Source organism: Rousettus aegyptiacus, unplaced genomic scaffold (genome assembly GCF_014176215.1).
Source record: "Rousettus aegyptiacus isolate mRouAeg1 unplaced genomic scaffold, mRouAeg1.p scaffold_m13_p_17, whole genome shotgun sequence".
NCBI lineage: Eukaryota > Metazoa > Chordata > Mammalia > Chiroptera > Pteropodidae > Rousettus > Rousettus aegyptiacus.
Genome location: NW_023416292.1, coordinates 7,027,265 through 7,052,056, shown reverse-complemented (window position 1 = coordinate 7,052,056; position 24,792 = coordinate 7,027,265). Strand labels below are relative to the sequence as shown.

Sequence of the window (24,792 nt, the reverse complement as noted above, 5' to 3'; positions counted from 1 at the left end):
AGGCAGAAAGAAAACGGAGGGGTGTGTGTGGGAAGGGGGCGGTAGTGGAGAGTCTGATCAGAGGCAATGACAGGAGCCACTGGCATGTCTGGCAAAAACGCGCAGCCTTCGATGGCGAGAGTGAGATGTCTGAACCTGGTTAAGGCAGGAGACATACTAAAATCGAGAGGAGAGTGGCGTCGAGCTTGTGTCTCTTTAAAAGCCGCTGTTTAAAATTTCCTTTGCAGAGCCCTGTGGAGCCGCTGAACTGGTTATTACCGCAGCGCTGCCCCTGGCGGAAGGGGACTCAGGTCTGTGACAACCAGTCTTTTCTCATTCTAACCTAGAGGTGACTTGAATTCAGGAGGAGGAAGGCTGAGAAGAGCTAGGCATCCCCTTAGGTGTCCTTGGGAGCCTGCTTTCCCTTTTCCTACCGGGGAACTGGTTTTCTCCCTGCCCCTCCCCCTTCTCCTTCCCCTCTGTCTCTTTCTCTGGCTAGAATAGTTAGGAAGAAGGGGGCATCGGCCACAGGAGCCCCCGGTGCACAGGAGCCCCCCAGTGCAAAGGGAAAATGCAGATTCTGGCCTAGATTCGATCATTATCTCCCATTTCCATATTCTACCTCGGAAGTTAATTTATCTTCTGATTTTAAAATGAGGAGTCTGGTGGAACTTATGAAAGTTTCTCTCTTCCCACCCCTAACATGAAACAAAAACAAATCCTTAACAGACTTATAAGCATGTAGTATGAGTATCAGAGTCCCTGGCAGTGAAGCATCTGTTGGCTGACCTTCAGGAGGCTTCCCTCTCCACAGTGCCCAGGGAAGACCCCCCCCACCGGCATGCTCACCCTGCCTGCTGCCTGTCCACCCCAGGGGACCACGTCCCTCAGGAATCAGATACTGAGATATAGTATAAAACACTTTTTTATTTCAAAATGCAAAATGGTGGTCATTTGTCATAATAATAATAATAAAATAATAATAATAATAATATAAAAAGCATTTCTCCTTCTTCCCCAGTGCAAAATGGTAGATGCACTCGGCTCAAAGACATATGGTCTTGGATATGTCTTTCTCCTGCAGTGCTGCACAGCAGCAAAACTCAATCCCAAACTCCTTTTGGTGGATCTGTGTACGTTCAGTCCTAGAAGTCTCCGAAGGAAGTCCAAACAGCGCAGGAGTCCTGCTCTCCCCAAATGGGTCAGTCTCTGACTCTCTCTCTCTTTTTTCTCTATTTCCCTGCCTCTCTTTCTCGTCTCCGTCTCTCTCCCTCCCTCTGCTGGCCTCCCGCAGTTCCTAGGAGGCGTGCTGCCGTTTGGAGAGGGCCTTGCTGCAGACGATGGCCTCCTGCTGCTTGCCTTTCTCCAGCAGGGCCTGTGTCCGGCGGGTCTGGCGCTCCAGCGAGGCCCGCAGCGCGGCCACCGCTGCCTCCTCTTCCCGCTGGCGGCTGGCGGCCGTGAAGGGGCTGCACACGGTCTCCACCAGGCCGAGCACCACGCCGAACAGGGCCAGCACGCCGCCCAGCACGTACAGCTTCACCAGTTTCCGGCTGGACTTCTGGGCCATCATCTCCTTGGCCAGAGGAATGAGCTCCTGCACCCTTTCCATCAAGGATCTAGGCTCTCGGGAGCGGGAGGGACCTGCAGGAGGAGCGGAGCAGAAAAGGGGACTGTTAGTCACTGAAGGATGGCTTCGGCTGCCCCAGCACCCCTCCCTCAGCGTCTAGGTAGAGACCCGCAGAAAGGGGACTCCCGGGCCCCGAGCCCCGCCGTGCCGGTCCCCGCCGGGCTCACCTGAGCCGCGCAGCGGGCTTCTAGGAGGCAGCGCGAGCTGGGAGACGGTGAGCGCGACTGTGGGTCGGGGCAGCTCCGCGTTCTCCTCCTCCCCGGCAGCCGCGGTTCTTCCAGATGGAGACTCGGCAGCTGGCACCTTGCTAGCGGCCAGCGGCCGCTTAAATCTTTTCTCTAAGACCCGCCCCCTGGGCTCCTTGGGTTGCGGCCAGCGCAGCGCAAGCCAGAGAGGGGAGGGGGCGGGGGAAAGAGGAAAGGGGAAGGGGGAACGGGGAAGGGGGAAGGGGGAAGGGGGAAGGGGGACGGGAGAAGAGGGAGGAGTGAGGCAGGGGCCTGGGGGGAAGTGGCCACGATCTGCTCACGCTGGGACCGCGCGAACTGGGGGCTCCCTCGCCTGGGTGCAGGGGAGGGCAGGCCCGGAGTCGCAAAGTCCCACTTCGGGTGCACGCTAGAGTGAGGACCCGGAGCCCAGGGAGGTGTCCGCGTACTTTTGCGACTTGACTCTTCCTTAGCGGTGTGGGTGGGTGCACAGCCTCCCTCCTACGAGGCAGCTTGAGAAGGACCCCTACCAAGGACATCCTAACTGAAAAATCACTCGTTTTTGCTCGGAAGGGTTGTCATCTTCCCACAGGTGTGGCGATCGGAGGGGAGAAGGCCAGGGGGAGGGTTTCGGGTAAGGAACAGAGCATGTTTCCAGGCTCTGCGTAAGGCAGTGTGTGCTTACGGACTGTGATGGGCTATTTCTTTCCAGCCTGAGTAGTCTCATTCACAGGAGCTTGCATCGTTAGGGTCACCTGAGAGATTACTCACTGAGGATTATCTTTTATGCACAGAGGTTGTGTGTGTGCGTGATGTCCGTCTCTGTATCAGGGGACTGCCCTTAAATCCAAATCACCCCCTTTCCCACTTGAGAAGTGAAGTTGGGGGCTAGAGGGAGGTGAAGATGGAAGGGGTGTTTGTCCGCTTGTCCGGGAGGTAAATATTTTATGCTGTCCTCAAGGCATTATTTGCCACCTACCTGGACCCCGGGGTGCAACTCTGCTGTGCCTGCTCAGTGTATCATGGAAACAATTCAGGGTCAGAAGGGTGAAAGTGGTTTGGGTAAGAAGTTAGAGTAGAAGGTACTCTTGGAAGCCTGAGGCTAGTGGGATTGATAGTGACTAGGAATAGACATCATTACCTTGGCCGGGGAGTTCTGATTTAGCTTTGGTTCTCCATATACTAGAGGTAGCAAGCAGAGGAAAAGTAGAGCTTGGTAGGCCAAAGGGCTTTAAGCAGGAAAAGGGGGAGGGCAGAGGGAAGGAGGGGAAACCAGGCTGGCCAGAAAGTCACAAAGGTCGGTGATGCAATCTTGCAAGAGCCTGTCACAGTCAGTCAGGCTGAGTCCTGCAGGGAGGGACAGGGGGAAGGGCTATTTCAGGAATCAAATGTTTGAATATTTGAGTCACTGGAAATTTTACAGTGATCTTTCTTTGGGGGTCCGAGGCAATTTTCCAGACAATTCAGTTAAAAAAAGGCAATGATAACAACCATTCTCTGTGTTGGCTATTGGTAGTTCAAGGCATAGGATTGGTTTGTGCAGATTGGGCAAGATTACCTAAATAGCTATTTAGCATTCTACATTTTTGTCCGTACACAAGCAATCGAGGTGACAAGGGACCCAATAAGGATTATTCCTGAAGAATTGTATCCCCTGCTTATTATTCTTTTAAACTTGTCAGGCAGGAAAATCCAATAATATGGGACCAAGCTGAGATTAATATCGGTTTTGGCATTTTCTTTGAATCTTCCTTATTTTGGAGAAGTTTTTAAGAACTGTCAGAAACGATTTGTGAGCTTTCCCAAGATTTGTGAGTGTTTCTGGGAGAACATATGTGCACCTTACTATCAGGGCTTTTACCTGATTTCTGCTCTGAAAGTGAGTCAACCTGGCTTACTCCAAAATTGACGTGTCAATAAGCATTTCCGGTGTTTCTGTAACTCAAAGACACAAACCACATAGTCTTTCAAGGTCAACAGACTCTAATTTCTCTGACTTCCCCTTTCTTGTGATTTGTGGTGGTAGAGCCACCTCAGATGAGTTTCCTTCTTTCCCTCTTTGATGATATCTGACTTTGTCCTTCAGGCCCCACCAGCTTGCTGGCCAGGGCTGGGCAGAGAGGCCAGCAAATGGCATGAGTTAGGGTCACCTGCAGAGTTGATGTTCCTGGTTTAGCTGGTTTGCTGGGGCTGCGTGGGAGATGGGGGAAATAGAAGGCTGGGGAATCCAGGGTCCCTTCATGCCTAAGAATTTCTGACACAGCTCCCCTGTCTGGGTGAGGGAAAGAGAACCCAGCTTCTAGGGGAGGGGATTAGGTAGAGTTTGGGAAACTAAGCACATGCTTTAACTCACTGACATCACTTGAGAGATGTAAAGCCTGTGTTGCGTCACACAGGTCAGACACAGGTTATAGCTGCAAAGCTCAGACCCATCACAGGGTGACCGACCATGCCACTTTGCTCAGGGCTGAAGGGTTTCCCCAAGATGCAGGACTTCCAGTGTTGAAGCTGGGACAGTTCTGGGCAGACTGGAACAATTGGTCCTCCTACTCATATGGTCTACCGCAATATTTAATTCTTGCTATTTCTAGGAAGGCAAAGGAGGCCAGTTTAAAATTTGTTTATTTTGCTTTCCATATCTCTTTCTCTCAAACATTAAAGCACCCAGAGTCATCTGCAGAGGAAACAGTCACAAAGGAGCAACGTATGGTCCAAGGGGGAAGCTCAGAATGGGATAGAGCTGTCCCAACACCTGGGCCTTAGGGAAGGAAAGGACAGGGGACAGAGGTCCTTGGGATGGTTGGTCGTGTATTTATCTCAGTTATTAGTATTATTGTTTTGTTGCCTGCTGCTTGCTGCCTACCGGAGTCTTTAGTCCTTGGGTTACTTTCATTACATATAAATTAGTTTTGGAGAGAAGCTTCTTATCATTCACATATCAACAAATGATTTTTAAATCTAAACTTTACCTTCCTCTGGTCTTGTAGATCAGAGTTCTGGAGTCTAGACATTTTTGTGTGGATATCCTGCTTTTATCACAAGCTTGACACACTTGAAACAAGACTCCCCACATTCTCTGTACTCTTATAAACTAAGTTACCTTCTCAATATCCTCATTTCCAGCAGTGGCATCTCCATTTTACTTGTTCCCTAGGATTTTACTGTGGCATTTTCTTGGAGAGGTCTTCCTTGACCACTTCACCCACCCTTCTCTACCCAATACCTTGCTCGACTTTTCTCCGTAGCGCTTAGTACCTGACTTTATATTGATATAATTATTGACTTGTTTTTTGGATTGTCTTTCATAACCTTGAAGGATAAGCTTCATGAGGGCTGGGACTTTGCTTTGTTTTTCTTATGTCCCCAGGGCCAAGTATAATCCTTGGCACAGAGTAGGTCCTCAAGAGATAACTACAGGATTAATGAGCATTTTCTCCATTGAATTGCGAAGCCTGGTAGGGGAGGCACCATATTTATTAAATTTGCACGCAGTCAGACTTTAGTGGATGCTTAAAGAAGCATTCAAGACTTTTCCTTTTTTTTGGATAGGTTTTTAAATTTTTATTTATTATTATTTTTTTGCTTTTTGTCCTCTCTCTAATCCATCTCAAACACTACCATTCAATAAATCTATCTAAAATTACACTTTCATTCTTAATTACCTGTTTAAGGTGATTAAGATGCACTAGATTTTGAATATTGGATTTGTTTGACCAATAGTCTTAGAATCCAAGACCTCTGTGATCTGATCTTCCCTACTCATCTAACTTTATCTCTCAGTCATTCTCTGAGGAGAACGTTTTGCTCCACAGATGATTTTCTCACAGCTCGAGAAATATTCGTCCTCCCCTTTGCTGCCTTCTTTGCTCATGCTCTCCTTCCTACCTGAAATGCTGTTCTCTTTCTATTCTGTCTTCCTCCCTTCAGGTCATGTGCTCCAAGAAGCCACCACTGCTTCTGCCAGCACGCCTTGACCACTCCTTTCTGTGAATTTCGGCACAGGTTGGCACTACATTGTGCATTGTTTCATACGGCTCTCCGGGGTTTCCTGCGGGCTTGCTCTATCTCTGTGGAAGACCAGATCCTTGTCCCCTTCATGGTGTTAATATATAATAAGGGCCTAATCAATACTAGTTACACTGACCTGGAAGTCAGTACTGGGATAGAGATTGCAAAAGGATCAGTGAAAACTCTTCTGGGAGGTTATTTTAGGCGCAGTGGTTTATCCTTGGGGCTGAAATTTCTTAAGACGTGGCAACCTGGCTGAGTTCCCTCCACTCTGGCCTCCTCACCTTTCGCTTGCACTCCCAGCTTAGTGTCAGACATTGCAGCAATTGGCTCCCTCTCAGGCACCCCGCAACCTGCTCTTGGGACCCCAGGGCTTGACAAATCAACTCTGAGGAACAGACCCTTCATAGAGATTTTGCTTTTGTCCTTCATGGTTTCTTGCCAAGCAGAGGCACTAGCAGCTGGCGCGTGCAGGGTGTGCTGGGAGTTTTGGGAAGCCATGGATGCCCATATGCCACTTCCGAATTGCAGGACTGTATGTTACAGGTTCGAATCAGCACAAGAAATTTTTTCCGAGTTCAAATGCTAGCTGCACTTGAGAGCCTAGGGCTCTGGAGTTGAACAGACTTGGGTTTGTTTAAGTCCTGGCTCCTCTTACCAGAGTCTGACCTTAGACAAGTGACTTCTCTGGCCTCCACTTCCTCTTCCTCGTCTGTAAAGTGAGAGTGATGATAGCACCTATTAAATGGGATGTGGTGAGGACTGAAGGAGCTAGAGCACTAAAAAGGACTTAGTGGTCTGGCACGAATGGAGCGATGAATAAATATTATTGTTCCAGTTATTATTCTGTTATTATTCAATCATCTTTACCTCTTAACTCCATGTTAGCAGTTCCCATGGTCCTTTATCCCAGCCCAGGACATTTGCATTCCCTAGGTGACATACAGGAAGCAATAAGGTCCAAAAATATTTGTCGAAGCCAGCCACGTATCCAATATAGTGTCAAGTATAGTTATAGAAAGCAGAATACAAAATTATTCTTGCCCTCAAGAAGCTCATTGTCAAGTAGAGGACAAAGACATTAGACAAGTTATTACAATATACTAGGATAAGCACAATAATGGAAGTACATATCAGGTAAGCAAAAAGAACAGATGAGAAACATTGATTCAATTTGGGAAGGAGGTGGTCAAAGAAGGCCTAAGAGGAGACGATAAGTGAGTAACTTAGGGTACTAGAGGATAGATAGAGTTCACCGGGTAACTCTGGGAAGGAGTGGAGGTTCAGGGTTGGGGGAGACCTGGAATAAGAAAGGGCTGCATAGGAAAAGAGGGGATGCATGAGGAAGCGTTGCGTGGTCCAGGAGTAATTAGGCAAGATTAGTGTTACAGCGTAAAGAACGGGTTTGGGGAGACGGCAGGAAAGGAGGAGGCTGCAGTAGGCAGGAGCCAGATAATGACCAGTTATGAGCATGGTAAGCAGCACATACCATGCCTGGGAACTGCTGACCACTCTCTTCCTCTAGGGACACATTCTCCTTGGCTTCCATGATATCACAATCTCCCAGTTGTCCTCCTACCCTATTACGGACATTCTTAGTTATTTTTCTCACTTTTGCTTTTTATCCCACCCCTGAATGTCAGCATTTCTCAGGACTCGATCCAGGGGCCTCTCTTCTTATTCTGCGTGCTCTCTGCGGGCGATTTAGTTCACTCCCAAGGCCTCCGTTACTGCTTCTGTGCAGGTGACATGCAAATCTGAGCTCTAGTCTCGTGTCTCCCTGCCTGCGGATACCTTGCAGATATCAAACTCACCATGTCTAAGGCCAAATCCAATATTTCTACCCCATAAAATTGCACCGCCATCTTTCTAAGTCTCGGCTGCCTCGTCCACCTGTTCGCTCAGGTCCTAAGCCTGGGAGCCATGCTTCACTCCCCTCTCTCCGCCCCCTCTCCTATGTGAACAAACCCAGAGATTTGTCATTCTACCTGTTAAATATCTCTTGATTTTCTTTGCTTTCTACAACAAGGAACTGAATTATTCTGCAACTACATCAGCTTGAAAGAAGAACCCGAGATCCGGGTGAGGACTCAGCTCACCAGACAACTTGATATCAGCTTTACGAAATCCTAAGCTGTTGTGCCCAGACGTCTGACTACAGAAGTGTGAGTTAATAAATGGATTTTATTTTAAATTATTACATTTGTGGTAATTTGCTATTCGGCAACCAAAAACTAAGATAAGCAGCATACTAGGAGCTGCTGCTGACATGACAAGACAAAACCTATTATAAACTTGACGAAGACTGGGAGGACAAACGAGGATGGGGAGAATCTGGCTTGGGTTAAATGGTCCATGGTCATAAGCAGTTCCTTGCAGACACCTCATACTCCCTTGCATGTCTCTGTTTCTTTCATATTTACCCAGAAACACACAACTATGGTTGGAATCAGCTGTCTGCTCTGTATAGATCTAAACCCAAAGCTTATCATTGTTGGGAAAAATTACCCAACTAGACTGACTGTTTATTTTCTGAAAAATCTCAAACAGGCAGTCAGTTATAATTTATTATGTTTTTTTGAGTCAATTATCTTTATTACTCTCTAAAAGTATGTTTACACACTTTCTCCCCACTTCCCAAACAAGCTATATCCTCTTCTTCCCTCACGCCTCATATTCTGGTGAAATAGAAAAAATCGGACAGGACTCATTCATTTTCCAACCATCAAACCTATCTGCTTCAGCACCCACATGCTCTACCTTCTGTCACATTGCTGGAGTGTGTGCGGGGGTGGTGGTGGTGAGCATCTTATTCTTTGTATGTAGAGCTGTCCTTCCAGCTCATCCTGACCCATCTGCTTAAGGTGTTGGGAGCCCATGAATAAATCATGTTGCTTTAGGCTACAAGTAAGAAAATATAATTCAAAATGGTTTAACAATAAGAAAGATATACGATTTCGCCAGACAGGGTTTTCAGGATTGACTAATTCAGTAGTGTAACATTGTCAAAAACCCAAGTTCTTTCCATCTTTCTCCTCTTACCTCTTCAGAATGGAGACTTGTCACAGTCATTATGGTTCCAAAATAGGCTGGAGAGATTGGGGGCAGTGTAGAGAAATGGTTAAAAGAAAGTTAGGCGTGTTTGAAGACAGACAGCAACTGGAATGAATTTGCATTATCTGTTTAACATCTCCCTAGAATTCTCAGAATTATGGTTCTTTGAATAGTAGAGGAAAGAGTGATTTTTGGGTGGCTAAATGAGTTGAGGTCACTCTGGTTGCATAATTAATAAATTATTTGGTCATATGTGTTTAATGTCTGTGTCCTGTGAGACAGTTGGCTCTCCCTGGACAGTGACTTTATTCCTGGGTCGCTAGATTCCTGGCATCAGATGGGTACTCGATAAATATTTGTTTTGTGAATGAGTGGTTCTGGAGGTTTCTGTGTTTCTGGGTCAAAAGTCAGAGGGTCTGTTGAGACGTGATGAGGAAAACCAGAAGAAACCCCAGGCTGTGAGGATGACCAGGCAGAAGCTGAGGATAGAAGAGGATCTCTGTGCAGACTGATTTGCTGGGAGGTGTCAGACCCGAGTTCAACTCCCCTGGACAACTGGCGGGATAACAGGACACTCTTGACCCCCAATCAATGGACTTAAAGGAACAAATATTCCTAGACCTTGTCTGGTTGTGGGGAAGGGTTTCTTAGTGTACTAGCTGGTGCTCACTGGTCAAGGGTTGGGATGGGCCTAACACTGCCAGGGGGCACAGGGACAAGCGGGGGCTGACAGGGCTTTCGCCATATATGTTCCCTGATCCCCCGGGAGTGACAAGGAATCCTTAAAACACGTTTAGGAAGCCTTGCTCCCTAAGACCCTCTCTTCGTTCGCGCCCTCCTCTCCCCGTCATTGCCTCTCAGGGTTCTAAAAGCCGGGTCTTGAATCCCTTGAGGACCTGGATCCACGGCTTGACCCCAGACATATTGCGGTTCCCAATACCAAAAGTACCACCAGTTTGATTCCCAGCCTTTCTGTCCCCAAGCACCAGCCATGGTGAATGGAATGCGACACACAGTCTCGAAAGCCAGCCGATTGTGAATTTTCTCAGGTTCCGGTTCTCAGGGGAAAAAAGACATTTCTTTGTCTGGATGATTTTCTCTCTCTGTCGTCTTGAGAGGGAGTTATGGGGTAATATTCATGGCATCATATTCTTCAAACACTTTTTGTTTGAAGGATCCACACTAGCGAATCAATATCCATTTATTGAGTACTTATTATGTACAAAAACTGGGTTATGTACTTGATTAGGAGATAAAAAGACTAGCTGAGAGTTGTCCCTGTCCTCAAAGAGTTCGCAGCCCAGGTTTGGGGACAGATCACACAGTAACTAAAAGTTGAACAGCCATAAGTGTGTCGATTTGAAATAGGAGGGGTTCACAAAACAGAACGGAACTGATTGTTTACTGAATTGTATCGATGAGGTCTGCCGCTGGAGTTTAGGAAGAATTTACAGAGAATTGTAGAGAAGCTATCACTAATCCAGGAATCCGAAATGACTCCGGGATTTAGGACTTGGCCGAGGACACAAGAAGCGGAGAGGGTAGTGTAGACAGAGTCGGATGACTCATGCCCAAGTGTGGTCAAGGGAATGACCTGGCTGCTTTAGAACACCTAAGTGAAGGAGACCGTGTGAGTTAGGGGCAGCAATGCAGCTTTTTTTTTTTCTTTTTTCTTTTTTTCTTTTTTTCAGCAGGACCTTAAGTGCCTGGCTGTGGACTCTGGACTTTCACCTGGAGAAGATGGAGAGTGTACAGGTCAAAGTGCATACAAAATCCAGTTTAGCAAATGGAGCACTAGGGCAACTGAGGGCGAAATATATAGGTAAAAGTGCAAAGGTATGTGCACTTCTGTGTGTGTGCATGCCTACTTTAAGAGCAGCACAAAGTCAGGTGGGAGTAACCTGTTTCAACAGTATTTGACTAGAAAAAGACAGAGGTATTAATGTATCTACACGCTCGATATGGGTCCGTGGTGTGATTTGGCTCGATGCAGCAGCAGGAGCAGGGTCTCTACAGCAGAAGTCGTGTTAGCGTACTGTTTCCTTCCCCCAAGTCCATGGAGAGGACTGCTTTACGAAGACGGGCCAGCATTCACGCAGCACTTCCCGAGCTCTGTCCTGCAGGAGAGTTTCGTTCTCATGTGCTATTTCCATCCAGGTTTTTCTTGGACTCCGAGCCAACTTCGCTCTCTCAGGCCATTGTGCATTTTCATGCAGAGTTTACTGGGCCACCTGAGGGAGAAAAAGTATCAGTGTACCACCAGGTGACTAAGCATTTGTTTGGGACTGAAGGGTGTCCTGGGACATGGAACTTTCAGGGTTAAAATGAAGGGAGTCCTGGCAAACTAGAATGATTGGTCACCCTACAACTACGAGAATCTTCTCCTTGAAGATTTGCCCCCTCCCCCACCAGTGGTTTTCCTCTTAGACACTGGAATGACATACATGTCTCATAAATGTTTGCCCTCTCGGTATAACCTGCAGAGATCTCAAGGTCTGTGTTTCTGAGGCTGTCAACGCTGTGATGCTTTAGGTTTTGTAAATCTGAAACATTCACCGTGGCCATTCTTCTTACCAGTATTTTTCTTTCTTTCTTTATTTTTTTTGAGGTCATAGTCTACAAATTTTCCTCCCCTGAGATTTCCTATTGGTGGGGAACAAATTCTGTCAGTCTCGGGAGGCCAAATGTTATAGTGGAAAGAGTATGGACTTTGGAAGCTTAAGGACCTGCCTTTGCATTCTAGTTTCACCATATACAAGTTGTGGCAGACGGTGCTGTGCGTTCACTATGTCCTGCTTCGTTTTCCTCTTCTGGGAATGTAGGAAGATTACTGAGGAGTGCTGTGAGCAGTTCTGGCCAACGGGTTGTAAGCAGAGTCACTGTGTCACTTTGGAGCCAAAGCGTGGAATAACTGGGGAGAGTTCCTTCACGCACCTCGAACCTTGCTGCTGTGACCGTTAAGGCCATGTGTCCTGGTCGGTGCGGCTACGAGATGGCAGAAGTCCCCGAGTGACTGTAGAACAGAGGACCTCTCCCATCACCACTGTCTTGCATTTTTGTTTATACGAGCAACAAATAAACATTTGTTTTGTTCGGCTACTAAGATTTGGGGGTTAATTTAATACTGCAGCTTAGCCTAGCCTAACTTGACTAAAACAATAGTTCTGTGTCTCTATCACTTCAGGCTCCTGTAACACAATACCACAGACTTAAGACACTGTGGCTTAAGCAACAGACATTGATCGCTCATAATTCTGGAGGCTGGGAATCTAAGATCCAGATGCCAGCCGACTGGGTTCCTGGCGAGAGTCTGCTTCCTGGCCTGCAGACAGCTTCGCACTTGCTGTGCCCTCTGGTGTCTCTTTCTCTTCTTATAAGGGCACTGATCTCATTACGGGGACTCCACCCACATGACCTCATTTAAACCTAATTATCGTCCAAGGCCCCCACCTCCTGATACCATCACAGTGGGGTTAGGGCTTCAACAAATGAATTTGGAGGGCACATTCCGTCCATAACACTCTGTCACCTTGTACAGGCTACTTAACAATGCTGAGAGTATAAAAAAGGGGAATAATATCTCCTTCAAAGAGGCATCTTAAAGGGCTGCTATGATACTTAAATGAGATACGGAAGATACAGTGTTTAGAATGGTGCCTCATGCAGAGCAAGAGATGGAAAAATATTGTCCCCTTCTGTCCTTTCATGGCAATACGTACCTATTTCTTTCTGGAGCAGTATTTAGAGTAAATATAGCCTATAATGCCCAGGGAAGCGTACGTGTGGTCTCCAGATGGTGGAGAGAATTAGGTCGAGCTCTGCACTGATAGTTCAGATCTCAGTCCTTCACCTGGAGTGGTTTTTAATAAAGCAACCCATGCTCAGGGGATGCCACCAGGATGTCAGGCATCGGGACACCAGGAGACTTGTGTTCACCTCTAAGCATTCATATTTTAGGAAGATTATTGGCAGGTGGCGGAATTTCTGGAGGAAGATGACTAGGTTAGGAAAAGTCTGGAAGTCATGGGGATGGTTGAACACATACGTGTAAGGTTGGCAGATTTAGCACATAAAAACACAAGGAGCCCAGTAAAATTAGAATCTCGGATAAATGAGGAATGTGATTTTAATATAAATGCACTCCATGCAATATTTGGGGTCTGCTTATACTAACAAGGTATTCCTTGTTTATTCGAGATTCACATTTAGCTGGGATCCCTGTGTTTTATCTGACAATCCTAGCTACAAGGAGAAAGTTGTGTGGTCTCTTGTTGGAGACAAGTGCACACATGAGATAGAGAGGCCACCTGTCACAGTCATGAACACAGATGCGTATTTGAACTTGAACACTATTGGTTTGCTGGGTATACAAATTTCTGAGTGAGCAATGGGACAGTTCAGAATTAGGTGGCATTATCCTAGGACAGTTGCATGGGTGAGGCAGATTTGGGTGAGGATAAAAATTTTACTTATACCTCACTTCTTTTCCCTCAAAATATAGGTAAATGAAAATTGACTGTTGTTTCTTTTTGGTTTGCCTTAAGACATACGAGCAAGAAGATAAGGTTCTGGTGGTTCCTTGTACATTTTCTGCTCTCTCTCCCTCCTGGTCTTTCCTTCCTCATGCGTTTATTAGCACGTACATTTATTGAGAAACTGTGCTAAGTGCTTTCTTGACGAAAGAAATCTAACAGCCCCAAAGAGGCAATACTGTACTTTTTAAGAAGGAGGAACTATAGCTTACAAAATCTGCAATGATTTAGAAACTCATAGCAAGCTCTTGGGCAGTCTGTGGGTACAGTGGAAGGGGTTCAGGGCAAAGGAAGGCGCAAAGGGAGGAAGGATTAATAGCTTATAGGTTATTAATCTCAAGCCTCACCTGAGAGAAGAAAGACTCGAAAGGGGCAGCACGCAGCCACGCCTCAGGTCGGGGGTGTCTGGGGAAGGGAGACACAGGGGAATGGCTAAGTGGTGGAGAAAAGTCACTCTCCTCCCCCGGAACTTTTTACTTTATTTTTATTAATCATCCTAGTAAGGGATGCTCATTGTGGAAGATGAGAGCATACAGAAAAGTATAAAGAGATGGGAAATAACGACATGTCGTTGTGATATTCTGTCCCTGTCTTCCTTTGAGTATTTTTTTCTTTAGAGTAGATTTCATGCACATTTGGTTTCTTATTTCCCCTTCCCCCTGCCCCCCTTGTAAACCGTATCTCATAAACATTCCCCCAGGTTATTAAAACCTCTTTATCGGTATTTTAGATCAGAATGTGGTCAGTTTTGAATGATGTTTTAAGGGGGGGGGGAGGAATCAGATTAGATAAGGACTCCACACCTTGTCTGATGGGATATTGACCAGACCTTGGTCTGTGTAAGCAGAGGACCCGGGGAAAGACAGCGCCTTTTCTCTACAGCCTCAGACTTGCTGGGTGACTGCCCCAAGCTAAGTAATGAACCTGCTGTCCCCACTGGCCTTGAAGCCTGTCCTTATCGGGTGTTGGACTCTGGCTTTACTAAGTCTCGAAGGCCATAAAACAATGTCCTGCTTATGCTTGCTCCTCTGCCCTCTGTCCTCTGTTTGTAAACATCCCCCACCCCCACCTTCTGTCCTTACCGGTTCAGAAAGGCCAGAAGCGTCACCCTGCTTGGGAGGTTCAGCTCGGTTTGCCCCCTGAGTGCCCCGTCTTCCCTTCTGGTCCAGGTCATGGCTTCCAGGGAGTTTGCAGCCTCATGGAACATAGCAGAATGCACTAACCACAGATCCTCGGGCTGGGGCCTGGGGCGCCTGGGGAGAATGAGGGGAGCAGCCCTGCCACTCACCACCCTGTAAGTGAACTACGAAGCATCTGCATGGGAGTGACATTTGCTTTTTGTTAAGTACAACTGCGAAAACTGCTGATCGTAGCCCCGAGCCTGCGTGTGATGCACATGTGGGGACAGGCACCCTTCATAGAGCACACACCTTGCCAGGTACTTTGCTGAGCGTTATACGTGCGTTGTTCCCTTTCCTCTCCACAAGGATCCATGAGGTAGATCGGTACCATCCGACTGGAGGCACGTTGCTTTGGTTGTCCAGAGTCACGGCCGGTGCGTGCAGAACCAGACTCGCAATGTCACCTCTCACACTCTGATGTCCTAAACCACCAGCCCCTGAGAGCAGAGCATCCTCGAGCTGGAGGGGGCCTCAGGGGAGCGTGAAAAATACTGACCCCTCTGAAAGCCAGTGAAATCTCTGAGTGGGGTCTGGCATAAGGATATGATTTTATAAGTTCTGTGCGTAATTCTGAGGGGCAGCCTGGATGGAGGACCAGTAAAATCCAACACCTTTATATACTGATGAAACTGAGGCCCAGAGAGGGGCTTGCCCAAGTTTATTCTTCTACTGAGTAGAAGAGTCAGAGCTCTGTCTAGGATTTAAAGGATTGTTCGAGTCCATATACAGAGCCCATGCGGCCATGGGCACTGCAGGGAGGTGCGGTGAAGCCTTTAGGTGGCTGCGATTCCAGACATGAAGACAGACCCTCTTCCCCCATATTCCTTTCCTTCTCAAACCGCAGATGCTCATTCTCCATATTCAGCCCTTAGCCACAAACCTGAACATTAGGAAATGTAGTTTTTCTCTCTAATGGCTGTTTCAGGGATCATAATTAGAATTTTGAAGCCCCATGGGGCAGCCCTCTGCTACCCTGGGGAGCAGATCTCATGATGCAAATGCCCAACAATCCTCTTAGCCGTTCCTTGGCGTCTCCCTTCCCCAGACACCGCTGACCTGCGGCGCAGCTGCATGTTGCCCCTTTCAAGTGTCTTTCTTCTCTCAGGTGAGGCTCGGCCATAGCCACATGGCCAGTTCCACATTGCAAATCTGTGGCCAAAAGTCACAGAGGTTGGACTTAGGTCCCCAGAGCCTAATTCCTAGAGGGCACTGGCTGGGCGGTAAGGGTAGAGGTGGCTGGGGTGGAGGAGGGGGCGTGGTCAGGTGGAGGCGTGGCCTGGTCATGAGCTGGCCTGTCTGCCAGCGCAAGGCAGGGAATTTGCAAGGGCAGTGACAGTGGCAGAAATGTAAATATATTACTCCCTCTTCTGGGAGCCAGCCAGCCAGGAGGCAGCATTCAACTCCACCAAGCTGCAAACTGCACTGGGCTGTACCCGCGGGAGGATAGGGGCGGGACATTTAAGGATGTGCCCTGGGAGGTAGAACAGAATAAGCCGAGCCTTCCGCCCTGCCAGTGGCCCAGGAGGCTGACCTCAGTGGAGGGGATCCCCTTCCTCCCCGTGGCGGGGGGGAAGTTGTGTCATCCTGCCGTCATGCCCTTTGTATGATCTCGTCAGCTCACCGCGATGTTTGTTCTGTCACCTTCTCTGTCTTGCCACTCCTTCTAGGGCGCTCCCTCCTCACTCAGAGCAGTTTCCTGTCTGTGCGAGGGGGAACCCCGCTGGTGCTTACTGGAGCCCCTGAGACAGGGAATCTGGAGGCCAGAACCTTCTCTATCTATGCCCGTGCGAGAGACGCCATTGATATGGAACACAAACAAAAAAACACCCATGATGCCTGTTCTGGATGTTTCTACAGCATCGGATTCTCCCTGAGAGCCGTCAGTCAACATCGGTGCTCCAAGAGTTGGAACAAGGGCTCAAAGAGTCATTACTTTAGATACTGGGTCTTGATTAGGTTTGGGAAACGCGACATTCAGAGTCTAGTGGACTCTGGTCAAGGATTGCCGAGGGTGGAGTTTGGGTAATCTTTGGCTGTAAGTAGCAGTTAAGAACAGGAGTGCCAGCGCAGACTGGTCTGGGTTCAAATGATCGCTTACCAGCTGGGACCGAGTTACTGAAAATGCACCTCATTTGCTTCGTCAGCAAAGGAAGGATAATTAAGTGTCTACGCCAACAGAGAGGTGGTGGCTGTTAAGTGAGTTCATACATATGAAGGGCTTAGCACAGTGCCTGGCATGCCGCAAGCACTTGGTGAAATGCAGTTAACTTAGGCTGGCCGCCCGGTTCTCCCAGACCTCAGCCCAGGCCAGTGCGCACAGCTGTCCGTTGGGCAGACGTTCAGGTTGTGGAGGCGTGAGTGGGGGTGGGTAGATAAAAGGGTATGGAATAGAGTCACCCCGTGACAGGCAGCCCAGGCTTCTGTTCCGCTTCTTGCTGGCCTCAGCCTGAGGCTGGGTTCCTGTCTGCTCAGTAACAGAACAGACGTACTTTCTCTCTGGTTCTTGGGGAGACACACAGAAGAGTGACTGATCGTCTGGGCCGCTGAACAGTTGTGCTGCAGTGGAGGGACCACACCAGCTTGAGTCACATGGCTCATCCTAAGGCCACTCCTGAGCCCACCCTGTCCCACAGACAAGGACTCAGCCATGACTCACTGCATTCAGGCGATGCCCAAGCCTTAGTCACCTGGCGCCCCTTCCTCCAGCACCTGAGTATCTGCGTTCCCAGCCTGGACCAGCCTCTCTAATCCTTCTCAACTACGTCTCTCCTTTTCTTTCCCCTTCTCTCCTTCCCTTGCTCCCTACCCTTTGATCTGTCATTGATCTGATCTTGGTGGCTCTCTCTGGCAGCTGGGTGGTTTAAGCCTGGGAGACGGATAATGGGGACAGTAGCTTCCGGTGCTGCTCTCATGCCCGCTCAGAGACAGTACCAAGAAAGACTGATTGGCAAGCAGAGAAGAAGCCTGCCCACGTCAACATGGTGCCGTCTTTGTAATGTGAGCTGTCCATTCTGGTGACCAACAGTTCAGACTATGCCCTCTGAGACTGTAACTACACCTCCAAGGGCATGGAGACTCATTAAATGGTAGCAATTAATTATATTTCAGTGTGAATCTATTTCTTCCACAAATATTGAGCACCTATTATGTGCCAGGCACTATTTCTTGGAACTTGGAACACAGTAGTGAACGAAATGGACAAAAATCTTTACCTTCTCGGACATTTTGTTCTGGTGTGAAAGACAAAATAAATATGGTAATAGGTAGGTTATGTAGTTAGAAGGAGGTAAGTATTGCAAGCAAACCCAAACCCAACCCAACCCAACAATAATGTAGGGTAGGTGGGCGGGGGAGTGCCGGGGTCGGGGATAAGGATGGGTCAGGGAGGTTGGTTGCCATTTCGAAGAGCATGGTCGGAGTCAGCCTCATTGAGAAGGTAGCATTTGAACAAAGACTGAAAAGAGGTGAGAGAGAGCCTCGCAGACCTCAGGGTGGTCCAGGCGGAGAGAACAGCGAGGGCGGCGCCCTCAGACAGGAGCGGCCTGGTGGTAATCCGGAGGCGCAGCAAGGTCACCACCTGGCTGGAGTGGAAGGAGTGAGGGATGGCAGTGGTCATGTCGAGAAGTCTTGGAGGGGTTGCATCATTCGGGGCCCCTGTAAGGGCTTTGGCTTTGACCTTGACTGCAATGGGGAACCGGTGCTGGGTTCTGAGCAAGGGAGGCTGTGACCTGGTGGGAGGCTACTGCAGAAGTCTGGGGAAGAGAGCCTCAGGCCAGGGCAGTAGAAGTGGCCCTGGCCGCCTTCGGAAGGGGAGCTAACGGAATCGCCTGGTAAGCTGGTGCGGGTGTGAGGGAAACAGGAGTCACGGTTGACTTGGCAGCCACTTTCCTGAGGGTGAGTTCAAATGAGTGTGCGTGTGGGCGGGGGGCACTGAGGGCTGAGGGCTCTGAAACAGGGCAGGGGGAGGCGGGGAGAGAGGGAGGGGTGCCCAGAGGAGAAGCTTCAGTGTGGGAGTGGTGCCCTTGCGTCCCCTGTAGCCCTGGCTGGGTCCTAACCCAGCCCTGGGCTGTGTTTTAGACTACTTGTATGTGAACATAATGGGTTCTGAAGTTCAAAGCTTGCGTTGGGGGGCCCTGCAGTCCTTGGGTGGGGGAGGGGCTAGATCTGCACCGGGGAGTGCTCAGTGTCCCTAAGGACTGGGCTACTCTTGAATTCTGCAGAAACAACACCTTGGATTTGGCCAGGAGTGTGTGGGGGGCCCAAACAGAGCAATTGCCATTTCCCTCCTGTGAAGTCAAACCACTCCCTGGACCTGCCCCAGCCTGTGATGTCTGGGACTCCAAAGGCTAATTTACCAGCGCTCCTGAGGGAGTAGGAGGGGGATTTAAAGGTGAGGCCTATCCACCCTCCCCCCCCCCGTCCCCCCCTCCTCCAGCACCTGGGCAGCACCTCTGCTGGACATCTGGGATTGCAACACCTGCTCTTCTGCTGAGTTACCTATTAATGAGCTGAGTTCTTTGTCACATCCTCTTTCCTGGTGGTGGGCAGAGCACGGGCAGCTGCAAGCGGCTGAAAGCTTCCTGGAAGGCTTGAGTTTAGGGAATTGGAGAAGTGGAGAGAAAGAAACCTGGAGGTGGCTTCAGCGGCCTTTCTGGGCACTGGATGGGGGTCGGCCTGTGTTCTGCTGCAGAGACAGAGCTCAGGAAGGGAAGCTGCTTGCACTGGCTCCAGCGTATTGAGTTAAGCCAGATTTCACTGGAATGCTCACAGGGGTCAAGACCCGAACATTTACTGGCATTTCCACTATGCATCTAAACAACTTATTGTCCATCTGCTAATTATAATATTTCTCCCGCCCATCTAAATTTCTTGGGCTAAATTAGAAACTGAGGGTTCGAAGTACCCAGCTTAATCTGCAAAATTCTGTATTTTCTCCTTCAGAGTTCTCAAATCAATTTCTGGGACTTAACCTTTTTCGTGTAGAGAACTTTCTGCTTAGGAGAGGCTGACCGGCTGGAATGGCTAGTTAAGAGTCCCAGTTACATAGAAACTTTGAGGCAATAGTGTCCCCAAACAATGGCAGTGCAGGCGCTCCAGGGCCAAGGTATGAACTAGGTGACCTTCCAGATCTCTCTAAAGCCCTCTGACCCTCACCTGGGGAAGACTGTCCTTTGAGGCCAGCCTGCCCACCTTGCCTCTTACTGCCATTTACAGTGGCTCTCAGCCTGGTAAGTCCCGAGCCAGGAGCCCACCCAGGGTCCCACAGAGGAAGCTATGTTCCCAGGCCTGGCAGCGGGCCAAGGCAAGTTGGTCCAGTTATGCTTCGGCTTTGCCTTCCACCGCTTGAGGTCAGGTCTGTTTTCTGGCCCTGTGGGCAGGCATTCCTGCCCAGGGAGGGCGAGGCTAGAAGACCAGCCCTCCTGAGCTGGGGGCAGTGACTCACGGGTTACCTGTCCCAGGGCTTCCTGCCAGCCCAGGGAGGGAGCCGGAGGGGAGGCATTTACACTTGATTCCTGCTCATTCCTCTTAAGCTTTCTTTGGGTGAGTTGGGCTTTGACCCCTTCCTGATGAACTGTAGCCTTTTAAGGCTCCTCCAAATTCCCTGAGAAGTAGGGATTTTCCACTGTGTTTGTTTTCCCCAGGGGGAGGGGAAGGTCTGGGGCTTTTCAGGGTCCTGGAGGTTCGGTCTTCTCACCTTCCAGCTCGGTGACAGCCCCGGGGCTCTACCACCCTACATTCGAGCCCTGATCTTTGTGTCCTCTGCCTGGTCTTCTGTCCAGGGTGGTCCAGGCACAAGACGAAGCTGGTCCTACAGGTCCTGGGAGAACAGCGAGCACAGCGCGGTCACAGATGCCCGTGCCCTTCCCGCCCCCTGAATCCTGGTCTGGAATGGTCATGAACATTAGCCTGGCGCTTTCAGTTTGCAGTGCTCCACTCCATCCCCCAGGGCTCCCACAGGCGGGCACAGCGAGGCTCGCAGTGAGGCCGCGGGGACCCACTTGCCCAGTCCTGCCCTGGGCTGGGGGGTGCGGTGACGGCAGATGGGCGTGCCGGCTGCCAGATTCCTGAGGCCCGCCCTGCAGTGGGAGTCTCCAGAGGTGAGGTCGTTGTTTAAAAACTGGGAGCCAGGAGAGGAGACCCCCACATTCAGGGGGTGCTCTCAAAGAAGCTACCTGGAGGAAAAACAGAGGCAGCACTGAGCCAGGTATGTTACCTGCCTTCTCCTGCCCGGTGGGGGCTGGGCGGGGAGAAGGGCGAGCTCTGGGAGTCTGGGGCCTGGTTGCAGGCCTAATTCTTCCTCTTCCTGGGAGCTCACCTGAGCGAGTCACCTGCAAAGGCTAAACGTCTGCCCACATTTGGATTGCTTTTTCACGTCTGATAAGCATCTCGGTGACTTGGAAGAAGCAGGCTCAGCTCCAGGGCTGAGCACAAAGAGCAGCGGGAGGGGTTGGCGGGCCAGGCCTGAGCTCAGAGTCCCTAGTTCCGGTGGTGGGAGAGGAGGAAAACCGGAAAATAAGACAGGTCTCCCTCTTAGGACGGGATTAGCCGTATGACCTCAGGTCGCCTGTCTCCTCTCTAGGCCCCTGACTCTTTTGGGAGTTGATTGGAAAGAATGATTTCAGAACATGAGGACGTATAGTTTAGAGATCCCAGGAGAGCCCCAGTTCCCTCTCTGCCCTAACGTTGCCAGCTGCACATCCCCGCACCCCAGCCGAAGGAGTTTCTGGCTGGCACTGGAGCAGAGCGAGCATCCAATTCCAGGCAGAGGAGGGAAGGCCTGCTCTTGAGAACCCGTAGCCAGCCTCCTTCAGAATCCCTGCTCTGTGGCCTCCCAGCCCCACTCCTCCTGCACAGCCCCAGCTCATCCATAATTAGAAATATTTTGGGTTGCTTCCAGTTCTGGTAAAATCCTCACTTTTTTAAATAGTACCAGACAGGCTTTTCTGCCTATCACATTCCAGCTGCTTGCTTTGCCCGGAGTTGTGACCACCACAGCTGGCGGCCCTTAGTGGTATTGGAGATTGTGCCAATGGCAGAAGAAGGCGCGCCTCCAGACCCTCAGCCACTTTGACCCACTCAGCTTTGGGCCCGCAGGCCGGGCCGGGCCCCGAGAAAGGCCAGTCCTCCTTCTTGGGCAGCAGAAAGGTTTCAGACCTCTCTGCAGTTCCTCCCCTGCAAAGTGCCAGCCGTTTCCTTCTCCCCATGTTGTCTTTATGACTTCGGGGGACAGGGCCGGCCGAGCCTCTTCCCTGCCATTTCAGAGGAGGAAGCTGAAGGCTGGGAGAAGATGACATTTTCCCCGGGCACCTGTGAGTCACATGCCAGTTGGGATAGGAGTCCAAGGCTCTGGCATTTTCCGAATTTTTGTCTAGAAATGCACCTACTGCTCAGAGGTGTCCCAGGTCAAGTCCCGAGGTAAAGTCTGAAAAAACATGAGTCCAGAAATGGAAAAGGGGTGCCCTAGCGGTTTGCGCCATTTTACCCAGGCTGCTTTGCTCTGTTCCAGGTGAGGTCCTCTCTGGGGATCACCCCACTGGCTGAAGATGAGGCCGCTCCTCCTCCTGTGCTTTGGTGAGTGCCCCTTCCCATCCTTCCAAGCCCTGGTGTATGGCAGGAAGCCGACAGCTACGGGTAGGGGGACAGTTAACCAAACTGCGAGCGTTACCTGTCACTCATAGTCCTCGGGTTTGGAATGCTTGTCTGGTGGCCGCACCTGTGAGGTGGCTCTGCTCCTTTAGGCTTTTGGGGAAGGTGATTTTCCGTCCCTCTTTGGAGGCTCCCAGGTTATCTTCCTCCTACCCGAGAGAGATCCATGGCCCCCGAGCGCTCTCTCCAGTGCGGGCTGCAGAGCCACCGGGGCTTGAGGGGTGACATCCCAGCGCGTGGTGGCGGGGCGCTCACACGGTGCAGTGGGGTCGACCTTGCTGACCGAGGAGCAGAATGCAGGTCTCTCCCAGTGTTTCATGGACGGCCGGCGGCCAGCCCCCCTCTGGGCTGTGACAGAGGCCACGCCGCAGGCGAGGAGCGTCGCGGGCCGTGTCCTAGTGGCCACGCGTGTGCCTGAAGCGTGATTCTAAAAGCCACATACGGATGCCCCACATTTCAGGTTTTGGGTTGCCAGTGTTTCACGCCTCCTTGTTTTTGTTTTGTTTTGTTTTGTTTTTTTAAGTTGGGAGCTACAGAATAAGAAATCAGCTTTTTTACCTAAAAGCCTCAGGATCGCAATCATGACCAACAGTAGTGAGTGGGAGCAGGAGTGAAAGAGTGGGTCTCACCTTGTCGCTGTCTCCTTCCCTGGGGGATGCTGGGGCGGCCAGCTGGACCCTCTTCTCTCTGGGCTGAACCCCAGCACCCCTGTGATTTCAGTCCTGGCCCGCCTCCTGTATGCCCAGCAAGCCTGTTCCCGTGGGGCCTGCTATCCACCTGTTGGAGACCTGCTCATTGGGAGGACCCGGTTTCTCCGAGCTTCATCCACCTGTGGACTGACCAGGCCTGAGACCTACTGCACCCAGTATGGCGAGGTAGGCCCTAGCTCCATGACCCCCAGGGCTGGAGGAAGGTGAAGTGGGTGGGGTGGGTGAGCCTGCCATTGTTCACTGAATCTTTAGAGTATACTTGGTGTAGGCCCAGCCCCATGCACTGTGGTGGTTGGGGCGGGGGTGGGGGCGGGGGTGGGCAGGAGGGGTTTGCAGGAAAAGTATAAGGCTGAGCAAGAGAAAAGGTACTCAGAATTAGCCGAAATCTTTTCTCTCTTCTGTTCCATAAACCTGGAGTGTTTTTCCAGCCCTCGGGCACGGACAGGATAGTGTTTCAAGTCTTGGGGATAGACAATCAGTTCAATATTGATCTTTCGTACATAGAATCTAATGTGCCATCTTTGGTGGACAAAGTCAAGCGTGGCAGAGCACAGGTGCTGGGATGCGTGTCTTGCCGTGAGATGAACCGAGCTGCGCCTCGGTCACTCTGTTGCCACCATCTCTAGCCAGCGCTGGGCTGTGGGTGTGGACAGAGCTAGTAGAATACATGATCGTAAGCTCGAGTTTACTTTCTGTGTTTTGCAATTATGCTGCATGAAGAGGCATCTTATTCACTTCTCTGTCTCCTTGGGCCATATGTTTTATCACCCCAGGCAAAGAGAAAAACATTCAAACTGTTGTTAAAGGACATAGATCAGTTAAATAAACAAGGAAGTGACTTGAGGTTAGGGAAGAGGTTCAGAGACTCAGTTGGTAATTAAGAAAATGAGCTAAGCGAATCCAGGAATTCGAACCCTTCAAGCTCTGTGAATTAACATTGCTTATGTAGGCAACCGATTTGTTCAGAACTTGTGATTTTTTTTTTAATCCATTGCCTCTGGAGCTTTTTAGTAGGAACTTTGGTTTTCTTTTCTTTTCTCTTCAGCAAAGTTGGAGTCTTTCTTTGCTCCTTGTGTTCACCGAGGTTGAAATCTCTGTGTTTCCTTGTTTCCCAGATGCCTGTTTCATTAGATCATTTTTCTACTCTCAAAATACAGGTTTAGACAGAGGAATGGATGAGGGGGTGGTTTGCCCTGAATTTCCATAGCCTTTGGGGAAAAAAAAGAGAGACAGAGAGAGCAAGGAGGAAGAGAGATTGATTGGTATGAAGGAGACTTGGGTTATCTGTGGTTTCCTCTTTACAGACTGTCCTTGTCCTCAGGACCTTGGTTATGTACCTGATACTGCCTCTGAGGCTCACTGTCCCCAGTGTCCTCTTGGCAACTTTTAATCACAGGTTGTACTGGGTCATGGCTCAGGGGTACTGAGAGCAGAGGTGTCTGTGGTTTCTGCATCTCGCTCACTTGGATGTGGGAAAGCCCGTCTGACCGTGTTGGGTAAGATGGCCAGCATCGGACGAGTCCTCCCTGTGGGCCCAGGTTACTCCACAGGCATCAGGGGCCTGGCAGTATGGAATTTTTTTCTGGACAGTAGCATGATTTTAGCTGCATTTTACCACACACACTCAAATCTTGTGCCACTAAGCCATGTCTAAAGATTTCAGGGAGGCCTCTGATTCCCTTCCTTAGGCTGACCTGCCTTCTGGGAGACGAAGCAAGGAGCCATCTGAGGCTTTTGTGCTGAAGCGCTCCTTGGCCCCAGCTCTGCCTGGACCGCCTCCCCCCCTCTAGACCTGGGGCTTTGGGCTTCACCTTGGCTTGCCCTCTGCTTCTCTCTGATGCCCCTGGAAAG

The 24,792-nt window shown here is 49.9% G+C and overlaps 2 protein-coding genes across 2 annotated transcripts in view; one reads left to right on the top strand and one right to left on the bottom strand.

Moving 5' to 3' along the window:
• Positions 1-1,199: 1,199 nt before the first annotated feature.
• Positions 1,200-1,914, bottom strand: G0S2 (G0/G1 switch 2). Its single transcript, XM_016158558.2, has 2 exons — positions 1,774-1,914; positions 1,200-1,620 (listed from the first exon to the last, which is right to left on the bottom strand). Exon 2 carries the CDS (start codon positions 1,586-1,588, stop codon positions 1,277-1,279), a length of 312 nt encoding a protein of 103 aa, XP_016014044.2. The 5' UTR covers positions 1,589-1,620; positions 1,774-1,914; the 3' UTR covers positions 1,200-1,276.
• Positions 1,915-19,057: 17,143 nt separating this feature from the next.
• Positions 19,058-24,792, top strand: part of LAMB3 (laminin subunit beta 3) — a 36,906-nt gene continuing 31,171 nt past the window's right edge. Inside the window, exons 1-4 of the mRNA XM_016158569.2 lie at positions 19,058-20,125; positions 20,365-20,789; positions 22,092-22,156; positions 22,952-23,106. Of these exons, the coding sequence (XP_016014055.2) occupies positions 22,129-22,156; positions 22,952-23,106 (183 nt within the window). The 5' untranslated portion in view covers positions 19,058-20,125; positions 20,365-20,789; positions 22,092-22,128. The remainder of the gene's footprint in view (positions 20,126-20,364; positions 20,790-22,091; positions 22,157-22,951; positions 23,107-24,792) is intronic.